At 39.5% G+C, this 11,911-nt stretch overlaps 1 protein-coding gene across 1 annotated transcript; it reads right to left on the bottom strand.

Annotated features, from left to right (window-relative positions):
• Nucleotides 1–1,175: 1,175 nt before the first annotated feature.
• On the bottom strand, nt 1,176–9,118 carry pik3ip1 (phosphoinositide-3-kinase interacting protein 1). Its single transcript, XM_083913151.1, has 6 exons — nt 8,873–9,118; nt 8,521–8,649; nt 7,908–8,024; nt 6,150–6,338; nt 5,918–5,996; nt 1,176–2,844 (listed from the first exon to the last, which is right to left on the bottom strand). The coding sequence occupies exons 1-6, from the start codon at nt 9,030–9,032 to the stop codon at nt 2,628–2,630; spliced, it is 891 nt and encodes a 296-aa protein (XP_083769277.1). The 5' UTR covers nt 9,033–9,118; the 3' UTR covers nt 1,176–2,627.
• Between the last annotated feature and the right edge of the window lie 2,793 nt (nt 9,119–11,911).

Below are 11,911 nucleotides of genomic sequence, written 5' to 3'. Positions count from 1 at the left end.
AATGACACAATTCCAATTTTGACAAAAGATCAGTTCTTGTCCTCTGAAGGTAATTGAAAAATAATTCAGAAATATGCTGGCTTCTGTTTCACAACAGTACTTCTTATGTCTGTTTCATAGCAAATATGTTTTTTGAACCTTTTTTAAATATGTTGTTCGGACAAAAGCAGATTGAAGACCTCCCTTTGGTATTGTGCATTTGCCATTTTTCACATTTTAGAGATCAGATAATAAATAGGGTTGGCAGGGTTACTTATAAGATGTATTCTGACGCAACTACTTTATACGTAGTCAGTAACCTAATCCAATTTTCAAAATATTTGAGTAATGTGACTTGATTACTTTACTTTTGGATTACCTCAATACCAGATAAAGATATAAAATAAAGGCAAGAGAAAAGAAATATCAATAAAATGACCTCCTTGGTATATTTTTTTAAAGCGCTTCAAGGGCATTCAGGCAGTAGCCTATAGGCCTGCACTGAATGTACACAAGTTTTGTTGTGTGAGACTTGTGAAGTGTTGTAATGTTTGTGTATAGCAATATACAAATATCAATAGCAATCAATACTCATTTTTAAATGTACTGTTAAAGTAAGTAGTAATAGTAGTCCTAACAATCTCGGTCTTTTTTTCCCGTAACTTTGACGAAATACAGTTAAATTTTTTGTATCCTAATTATTTAATGCTCCATGTGTTCAATCTGTCCCTAAGCCTGATGATAAATTGGCTTAGTGACCAAATATTCAATAAACATTATTACTTACCGCCTTAAAAATGATTCTCATTGACTAGAATTAATATCTGCTTCTTTGAGCATCTTGGAATCGAGCTGTGGATCATCAACTGAATATGTTCAGTTATTTAGAAAGAAAATAAGTGTATTAAAGTGGATGTGCCGATCACTGAGTCACATCATGAGATCCACACTCCCTTGTTTCTGTAGTGGTTAGAGTTGACATGCTCTAACAAGCCTCTTCAGATCTCTCTGGCCTTCTTACCTTGTTATCTTGACCTACTTTTTCAGGTGACTCCACTTAATGAAGTATCTATTTAACAATTGCCAACAGAGGGAGCCAGGTTCCCGCAGTCGGTATAACAGTCCAAGGATTCTTGCTGTATTATGTTGCTCTACCTCTATAATTCTAAATATACAGATTACATCGCATCAGAGTCTTGACTTTGATGTTTTATTTCAGTCTTAGCAGTGAAAATATGCATTCATACAATGTACTAAATTCAAACGTTGAACAACAGTATTTTGAACATGTTGCTTACATGAAGAAAATAATATTTACAACCAGCGCGTTAAAATCACAAAACAAGATCATGTGGAGTGATGGACTGAAGTCATAAACAAACTGGCAACACACCGACAAGCACCGTGTGTAACAAACCAAAAATATTCTGTGTACGATGATTTCTTGTTCAAGGCAGGTATTTTCCATAAACGACTTCTTCAATCAGTAGTTCTACTTTTAAGGATGCAAGAAAAATGGCTCCTGAATACAAACATAAAACAGGTAACCATGTGCATGCTCTCATTGAATGAACAACATCAAACTTTGGACTGTTTCTATTCTACTCCATCCCTGTCCCTACCCTGAAGCATCAAGTGCATAACTCAAATGTCTGAATCTAATCACAAGGCTTCTTCAGCACTTCAACACAATCGCGGTCCTGCTCTGCAAAGGCATGCTCTTTCTTTTTCTGATAGTGGCAGTGCTATATTGTCCTGAGGACTATATATTGTCTCTCATGCTTCCTGAGAGCACTCCGTTTATTTCCTGTCATTCCTTAACCTGTGGAAGAAAAGGGCAAGTCCTCTTTCACTTCTGCCAATGACTGTCCGTCATGCTTTTTTATAACCAAATCAACCCGTCAGTCGAGTACAAATAGAAAAAAAAAAGAATCAGGGTTTAAGATAAACAAATACATTCAGCAGTATATCATGCTAAGGCATAGTTTGAAGCCTTCCCTTGTCTTCATTGGGCCTGTTTTACTTCACGTTCCCTCTTGTCTCAGAGGAGGATAGATTTTTTTGGACACCTCTGTGTCACTAAGACAAAGCTGTCTTTATACAAACACGTTTCTTATTGACGTCTCCTTCGGCACAGCCAACAGGTCAGTACAAATGAATCCTCCTGTGGAGAGCACCTTCTCCACATAGAAACATACTACAAAAAACAAAAAGGTTATGAACCCCCATTCCAAACACCATCTCTTCAAAAAGATACACACCATTATAAACACTCACTAGTCTTTTAGACCAGATATTTATACTGTTAAGGGGGCAGCACACAGCCTTAATTTCTCTGCTATCAAATGTATCAAAAATGAATATTAAAGACCTCATGACATATCTTCTGTAACAGATTCATCTTAATGGTTTCTAGTTGTTAAGACTGTGTCCACAGCTTTTTGTGTTTGTGCCTCAGATGTATAATAAACAAAAGGAAAGAGGACACAAAGGACACAGCACTCAGTTCAAGTCTTTGGAGCAAACACTGCTCCCTTACTCCTTTTAAAACAGAGGTTACTCAGGGAGGCAGAAAAGGAGAATATGAAGAAGTGCTTTGGTCCACAAAAATGTATCACAGTCCTGCGTTTGAGGACTACACGCCTTTCTCATGCTCCGGGGGTACCGGCTTGAGGGCCCATGAGAGGGTCCTCGCCCTCTACACCCTCCTGGGCGGGGGTCGTCTCGTGCTCCGCTGTGATCACGATGGTGTTCTCATCTACCAGCTCACAGGTGGGGTTGGAGAAAGCTGACAGGGGCAGGGTGATCCTCTGCATCTCGCGCTCGTATACTCGTTGATCATGCTGCTTTTTCAAGTCCCGACCCCTAAACACAAACAACAGAGATTCATTATGTTCAAGACGAGCAACTCCTCACATACAAGTTGTCATGTCATTAATGTTAATTAAATAATATTGCTTATAGTCCCTTTAATTATTCCTCAACTAAAAATCAAAGCTATGGTGCAAATTAACAAATCAGTGTCAGTTCTTATTTTTTGCTGTTTCCTGTCAGAATAAAAATAGTAATAATTGTCAGAGTTTCTTGGTCTTCTGAATCTGCACCATCATTGCGGCCGCGGAATGACAATGATAAAAAAATCTCACTACTCAAAGGAAATCTCACTTTTTACTATATGGGACCTTAAAGTTGTACTCCGTAAGATTTGAGATATGTTGTTTCTAGCAGCCTCTTTGGCAGTAATATGTAATTGCAGGTGAGCCTGTTCTTTCAGAGCCCTCCATCTTGTCACATTCACGGTCACTATGTGTGTTGACTATTTATTTTTTATTTCTTGCTCTTTACTAAACTTTATTGAAACACATTCACCTCTCTGCTTCCGGCCTGTCCCCCTATAGGTTACCCTCTTAAATCCATACACACACAAATGTTCCTATTACACTTCCGCCCTTATTATAAGCCTGACACAAGTTGGAAGTTCACGATTTCTGATTACAAATGAATGCAGCATAACTGTTGGTGATGAGTTAGACTAGCGGACCAACCGCTGTCAGCAGTGTCACTAACATGGCGGCGTATTTACATCTAGCAAGGGCATGTCGCCACAGACGTGGATATTGGAATACTTGGCAAAAGGGCAAGTAGAAGTGCTTTCATTAGTGGGTCACATGATCCATCACGACTTATTTAAATCTTTTTTTGATAGTAACTTAAAAGACAATGGAATAGATGAAAATCTTACGGAGTACATATTTAAGTAGTCTTGTGGCTGATACTATGTACAGCAACAATTTTTTTTTTTTTTTTGGGGGGGGGGGGGGGGGGGGCTAAAGCTAAATATACAGCACACTTCAGATACCATACTGTATGTAGATAACAGAACCTGTAAGTGCCAGTTCTGAAGCAAAGGACATATGGTGAAAGGGAACAGAACACTGACAAGCTGCCTCGCTGTGTTGCCTTGTCAGTGTTCTCCTCCAAGGCAACACAATGATGCGGAGCAGCATGAGGCGGCTTTCTACTGACCTGGAGCCAAATAAAAGCAGCAATACACTCTTGGATTCAATACACTTCCAACCTGCATGCTTCAATGCAGCATACTGCACAAATCTGTATATCACCACACTAGGGTGCGTCTTGTTTTTAGCTATGAGGATATCACAATCCCCAGAATCTTTTTTGCTTTCTTTTTACAGAACTAGTTCAGAAGATTCATACTATTTTAATGTCTGTACAGTACATAGGCAGCAGCTAAATCGTCAATTTGTCATTTTACGGGGGGTTATGTACCAGACTATTATCTGGACAGGACCGGAAACGTCCTGGAGCTGGTTGCCTAGGACATTACCCTGTCTGGCTGTTTCCCTGTGCCCGGTCTTTTTGCTAAGCTTAACTGTCTGTTGCTTCAAGCTACATATTTATAGGACAGTTACAGTATGAGAGTGGGAGCAATCTTGTCATCTAACTGTCAGCAAGAAAAAGAATAAGCAAATGTTCCCCAGATGTCCAACTATTCATTATTATAATAATTACAGGTTGTAAAAAGATGTCAAAGGGGACTTTTTCAGTGCTTGTGCATATACATTTGTGTATCTGAAGTGCCTACCAACCCACAAACTGTATTAAGAATAAGTAATAAGAAAAGACAACCCAGTCAGTTTGTGTGGGCTGCCTAGATGAGATTTGGCTCCCCTTCATATGTCACATGCAGATTCCTTAGAATATACCGCCTCCCACCTGAGTTTTCAGGAGGGGGTCTTAAAGAGACAGGCGCTAAAACTGAGTGTTTCAGACAGAGGGTGAACACAGGTATATTCAGACAGACAGTATGAGGAAAAATTGTGTTTTGTGAACATTAAAGCTGTAATGTAGATTTAAAATATGATCCTGAAAATGAGCATTATAGGTCTCCTTTAAAAGACTACTGCACGGCAATCGGATATGATATATTTTTAACACTGGGGGCGTCCAAATGGCATAAATTCAAAAAACACTTGATCATCATCGCTGCAGCGCCTAATGCTTTTCAGAGTGCTATTTGAGTCGCTCATGTTTGGGACGCCTACAAGGGATCTGTGCCCTTGTTGGTACCCTACCAACTCCTACTGGTTGGTCAAGAGCCTGTTGCATGCATTACACCCTTTCTTTCCAGGGGAGTGAAAAGAGTCAACTTCATTTATATTGTAGGAGGTGTATGGTAGTCTACATCCACTCCTGGCCAGTGGAGGAGCCTTTGAATTGCAAAGAATAGTGGCATGCTCGTCAAACAAATATCCCATTACTGAAGGGGACGTCACCGTACACCGAGGGCAGGTATAAACCCCTTGACATAACATGCTTCTCCTCCTTATTAATAATCACCTCCTAAATATAGACAACAAAGACCGGGGCACTGCTAATCAGATTTGAGAGCCAAACAAAGACCTGTAAGGGCATTTTGTGCTGTGTCAAAGGGAATCTCAACATTGCACATTACATAACTTCAGTGAATGCACAGGCTTCTCTATCCAATCCAAACTCTTTCAAGAATATCAAATAAGAATACTTAAAATAGACTGCAGGCATGTTCTGTTGAAGCTATTGTGTGTTAAAGGCCTTAAAATCTCTGCATTACATTTAAGTGGAACGACAGAGAGAATTGTTGGGAGCTTAAACAACAGCTGATGCCCTCAACTCAAGAGACCTTTAAAACAGTCACGGCATCACGTTTTAACAAATCATCTAAGCACTACATGTGCCACCAGAAACAGGAAGCCACAAGAGAACGCTCTGAAGCATCTTGACTTAGTGTCCCATTTACAGCAGACGCACACAATGTTAATAATGACATCCTGTAAACTAATTAAAGTGAATTAAATAAGTAAATGCTCTTCAGTTGCTCTTTCATAAAAAGCCTCTAAGACCGAAACAAGTGTTTATGTTTAAAGGTCTTGCTAACCTCTTATAGAAGTAGCCAAATGTGATGCCTACTCCGAGGACGATTATGATCGCCATCATGAGGATGCCGATGACATAGCCTGAAAAACAAACGGAGAACATTAGAAGGTTAGAAACTGAACATAAAGATTTAAATCAAGTACCAATGCATAACTCATAACTAAGATTAATTGAAACTGGAAGTGTGGTGAACCACCTACATCGTCAATGTTTTCAGAGTCATAACAACATACCGAGCGTGCCAAGGTCCTTTTTCTGTTTGGGTCCTGTGCGGACTCGCTGGCTGATTCCCATCACTGGCTGCACTGCAGCAACTTCTCCCTGAGAAGATCCTGACTTCGCAGACTGAAAACTCTCTGTGGAGGGAATACTTCCTGTTGGCTTGAGGGACTCGGCCGATGCTGGTACAGTAGAGGCTTGTTCTGAAGACACAGATAAAATATGACAGTATTAAACAACAGTTAAAGGTGTTTTACTTGGGGATGCTCTGAGTTGTGCTACTGCTGATATAATGCCAACTGAAGCTGAATCCTATCAATCAGAAACTTCAATTTTGAACTGTAACCATTGCTAGAGTTTGCGCGAAATAAAGAATATACTGTAGCATAAACTTGTATATTTATTTTTGCGATATAATTTAAATATGGTATCTATCCCTTTAATATTAGACCATTGTAGGTTATGTTGGATATCAGTGAGCAGGACTGATTTATAGCTGCTTGATTTGGTTATTTTCATATGATTTTTGCATCAATGTTATGAAACACCTTCATTTGTCAGTAACTGAATTTACTGAATTAGCCAGAAAGCTTGTGTATGTACGGACATTTCTAAGTTTGTCAGATCACTTTCAGAAAATGTAATTTATCACAATGTAAAATATCGTAACAATAATTGTCTAGTGTGTGGAGACATTTGTTGCAGTAATGCACTTACTGGTGCATCATCTGGACAAAGTGGTTTCCACTTAATGCTGGCCCAACAACATTACCACTGATACAAAAATCCTTAACCAGCAGGAAGAAAGCCCCGTCGCTGCGCTCATAAAGTTGGAACGTAAATCACTTAGAGGATTGGTTAGAACATGCTTTTTTCATATGTTCCAGCAGAAACAGGCTCTGCACGCTTGACTCCGTCTCAGGTGACAGGAAGGTTCAGCTCGCAGATGTCGACATCTGCTCTTTAACTCGTTTTCCATTTGCTCCACAAAAGTTGTTGTTTACCAACTCTGAAATTAATGGGCATGACGCCATGAATTGAGGTGGCCAATTAGCTGTTGTCTCCAAGCAAAGACTTCTCCTCTCTGCCAATGAGCTGAGGTTTGGGGCGTGGTCAACTGCTTTCTTCGAGCTGAACTTTCTGACTGCAGGGCTTTGTTATTGTGTGACTTGGTTTAGCTTCAGAGACAAGAGGGAAACAAAGGGGCGAAAAAGTGGATGGGGCTTCCCACAGTGGCTTAACCCTGACCAACTGACCTTCTGCTGACTAAAGTTGTTATTAAATTGTTAGTAATCCATGTTGCACATAGTCTGTTTTTGGTAGTAAAATAATTAAAAAAAGAGGATCCTTCTAAAAAAAAAAACTTTTTGGTTGACCCATAAAAGTTTATAACTTGGCTGCATCCTCTCATCAAGCTTTTTTGTGTGTTGACTAATTAGAAGATTTGCATAACTACAAAAACTTCACGTCATGATTTCCACCTAGCATAGCCCACTTTTTAAAAATAATGAGCGCTTTACAGAGAAGAGAACACAACTTCTGGCAGCATCAAAAGAGCACAGTGTGAAAAAATGGAGAGAAAAGCTGTCATTTTAGAGCCGTTTTGTCATTATCTTATGCAATTATTGCATGCATAATTAATATGCATATCTATCTTTTCCAGGTCAGGCTTTTGAAGCTGGTTGGTTTTCTACATGTGACATTTCTCTGTGCAAATGTCAACTACACTACCCAAATGTTATTGAGTACTGTTGTGCACAGTATTTACCTACCATTGCATGTATCAACTGCACAGAATTGTCTCTGGACTGTCCCATCTGGAGCAGCAATGTAGCACCAAGGCCTCTCAGAGGAGTCTGGGTTTCGGCAGCAATTGTGATCTCCCACACCTACAGGAGGAATGATAAAAACAGCACACGTCTGTTACTGATACCTCCTGGAATTATAGGCCTGTCTCTGTCAGTCGGCCCTGCTGAGTTGGTAAACCACTGGATTCATTAATCATTAACACTACTTCATCACACTGCAATGAACAGGTCGCCATGAGCACAAAGAAAGGAAAACGGCAGCCGCTGGATGCCAGAAACCATTTAACACATACTGAACATATAAATCAGAGGTAAATGTCTCGACTCTGTTGATTGTTCTGCATGTTTGTATGGCTTGATACGCTGCATCGACATCTCGGCAAGAGCTGCTTGTTATCCTGTAAGGAACCTTTTGTAGCTGTCAATGTCATAGACTGTATAAAAAAAACATCAGTGACAATTTAAATGGTTTCCTGTCTTCACTTCAAACAGCAGAAAACAGGAGATGAACCCCTTCATTTAACAGTGCATTTACTGACCTGTGCATTACAAGGAACATCTATTCAAGTTTGTTTACCTGTCTGTGAATCAGGATGGAGTGTAACATCATACTCTCTAGTGATGTTGGTCCAGTTTAGACAGGCCAGACCTGAGGAGGAGCTCTGGAGTTTCCCTCTGTAGTCCACACCATTGGATCTCATGCAGTCTGAGAACAACAACATGACACGTGAGCATTAAACAAAGGCTATAATTGATCAAAGCAATCAAAAAGAAGAGAGAAAAAAGATAATAATAATAATAGTTAAAAATATATATTATTATTAATATTAGTATAGGTAATTTGAAGTTAATATGATTACATTGTATAGTTTTTTTTAAACCACAAATTTTGTACAAAACTAAAATATATTCACAATATGTAATTTTACCGTTTTCATTTCCATTCGAGGCACTGCTCTCCACCGTGGCCACGCTCAGGAAAACAACGTGCAAGGAGAAAAACATTCTGCAGAGCTGACGGGCTGATTTCACCGACAACATGGTGTTCTGCTGTGCTTTTTCTCCAAAAAGTGTAAAAGTGAAAAACATGGACAAACTGTTTGTATTGTTTAAAGGACGAAGAGCCTATGCTAGATGTGAATCAGGCACACTGCTCCTCTCGCTGGGGTCCCAGCCCTTGTTTTTGTCAAGAGGAGCTCGGCTGTCTTCGTAAACAGCCTTCTGTGGGAGGAGGAGCCGAGGTGTCCTCTGCAGCACCGACCTCAAGGTCCTAAAGCCTCACCAGGTTCTCTCTCTCTCTCTCTCTCTCTCTCTCTATCTCTCTCTCTCTCTCTCTCTCTCTCTATCTCTCTCTCTCTCTCTCTCTCACACTCACACACACACACACACACACACACACACACACACACACACACACACACACTCTCTCTCACACACACACACACACACACACACACACACAGAGGAAAAACAACTTCAGCAGGAAATAGTCTGGCAACTTTTCATGACATGCAGCCTTGTAAAAAACAAACACATCCAAACAGTCAGCAGGGAAAGACAACTTCGTCCATTCACATTTTTGTTCAAGCTGCAAAAATAAAAAATAAAAAAGCCCAGATGTTTTTATGGTTACTTCTATAATCCATCTTAAAACGTTTTTCCTTCTCCCCAGCCAACATGATGTCAATGCTTATTCTGTGCTTGTCTATAAATAGCAGCTCTGCTTTCCATTTTGATTTTAACAACACACAGGGTCATTACTTTCCTTTTAAAATCCCCCATCCAATGGCAGAGTCTTATCTGGCTCTTAAGTGCTCGGTGGATCTGTCCAAACCCAATCTTTCCTGTTTCCCAGACCTCCTTTACCACCACATGGTCTGATTTTCCACTGGCCTTGGTCAGAAGGAGAGGACTCTACAGAGGGTAGTAAAGGACAGCTGCCAGTAGTATTTGTCTGCATGTGCCTGTGCACAGGGAGCTGTATACTGTACGCAGCAGAGAGGCCCTGTATTATTGTTGTTGGCTGCCTGGTAAAGAGGGCAGCCAACGCCTGAGTCAGTCAATGTTCACTAAGCCACTTTTCAAACAGACGCCTGCCTGGTTTTTCAGGCAATTACTAGAGCAAACACACCGCATCTGTCCAGCACTCTCCATCACACTCTGCTCATTCAGGGTTACAGGGGGCCGGAGCCTCTCCCAGCATGCACTTGGTGAAACCACAAGTCACTGGACCTTTAAAGGATGAACACATTTGGGACTGAGCCAACTAATACATTAAAAAAAAGTTAGTTAGTAATAATAATAGTAATAGTAATAACAGTTAGTAATGATAACAATAAAAAATGTTATGGTAAGCCATGATTTTACCTACTAAGCCATAATTATGAGATAAAAAGTTAAGAAAAAGTTTATATAAAAAGTAGAACCAGTGGTGGAAAGTAATATTGAGGAAATATTGTACTTTTTACTCCACTACATTTATTTCATAACTTTAGTGGCTTCACATATTCATATTATCAACAGAGGTGGCCGGTGGCATAGTGGTTAAAGCAGGCGCCCCATGTAAAGAGGTTGAAGGTTCTCGGGACAGTGCATTGTTGTGCATACTTTGCTGCATGTCCCCCCTCTCGCACCCCATTTCCTGTCTGTCCTATTTGATAAAAGGCTTGAAAAAAAACTTTAAAAAATGTGTGTGTGTGTATATATATATATTTATATATAATCAAGTTTGTTTTGGGGTGGGTGGAGGTTTTTTTTTTTACTTAAAAGTAAAAGCTCAGAAAACTTCTTCCACCACTGAGTATAACTACCTGAACTGATGTTGAGTGATTCAGTGAAGTTGGTGAAGACTATCTCGTGATTTTTATGTACCATCGCATAAATCTGACTGCATAACTCAAGATTTTGGTTGGTTGTCTAATCATTATAACTAATACATAATCAATTTGACTTACCATGAGTGCCTTTCTTTCATCATAGCGCATTTTTAAGAAATTGACCGCAATAACAATAACTGAGGATTATTGTTACATTTTCAAAATACTAGAATTCTTGTTAGCACACCAAAATATATATCAATATATCAAAAGCTCAGACCTGTGTTTTGCTACGTCATTACCTGGGCTCACATTGTATAAGGCTGATAATATACTGTTGACTATTTAAAGTAAGCCATGCTTGTTTCCATGTCTCTTCCAGGGGGTCTCCGGCTCTAGGTAATTAAAGTAAAAGCTGCACTGACACACAGCACGACAAACAAATCATTTTATTACATTAATATCTCTGTTATATTCAGCATAAACAGTTCTAAAAATCTAAACACAGTCAAAATGACAAAGCCATTCTTTAAAAAAAAAAAAGAAGCATCTCTTTCATTAAGACAACGATGCTAGTGTAATTACATTTGTAGGATTAAAAATACCTGACATAGTGAGGATCCACTTGCTACTTGAGACGCAGCAGTGGAAAAACACGCACACGTGTCTCTATGCATTGTACAAACACCCAGTAAAACTGGTTGTACCTACTTGGCTTTATTCCCTGTTGCCATAGTTAGTTAATCATTTGATTAGCAGGATGTTGCTGAGAGCCAAGAAACTCTCAGCAATGACAGCAAAGACTTTTACTAAGCCACATGTTTATTTCCAGTTTTACACACTTTAGGAAATTTCCAACATTACTTTTAAACTCACTTCTCAAACATGAAAACATTTGTAATTCAAGGTTGATGCAGAAGACACAATACTGCACACATCGTTCAAGCAGATTCTGGTAAGATTTCTATGTCTTGTCATCAAAATTAAGCTGCTAAGAGCTCAAGCCCCATGTTTTTCCTTTGTCTTGAAGTAGAGCAAAGTTCAAGCCCCCCTTTGTTTTTCAAAAGGGCCTGAGCTATGAAGCTGGTCTGAATTGGTTCATGAATCTATGAATGTGAAATACTGTTGGTTTTTGTCTGGTAACAGCCATAC

This window comes from Echiichthys vipera (assembly GCF_963691815.1).
Source record: "Echiichthys vipera genome assembly, chromosome: 4".
Lineage (NCBI taxonomy): Eukaryota > Metazoa > Chordata > Actinopteri > Perciformes > Trachinidae > Echiichthys > Echiichthys vipera.
This window is presented reverse-complemented; position numbering and strand designations above follow the sequence as displayed.

Excerpts from the sequence above, each read along its gene's own strand:
- pik3ip1 (XM_083913151.1), bottom strand. The coding sequence starts at position 9,032 with ATGTTTTTCACTTTTACACTTTTTGGAGAAAAAGCACAGCAGAACACC. Across the intron at positions 6,339-7,907 it reads TGCAGTTGATACATGCAATG|AACAAGCCTCTACTGTACCA; the intron begins GTAGGTAAATAC and ends CTGTGTCTTCAG. Across the intron at positions 5,997-6,149 it reads AAAGGACCTTGGCACGCTCG|GCTATGTCATCGGCATCCTC; the intron begins GTATGTTGTTAT and ends TTTGTTTTTCAG.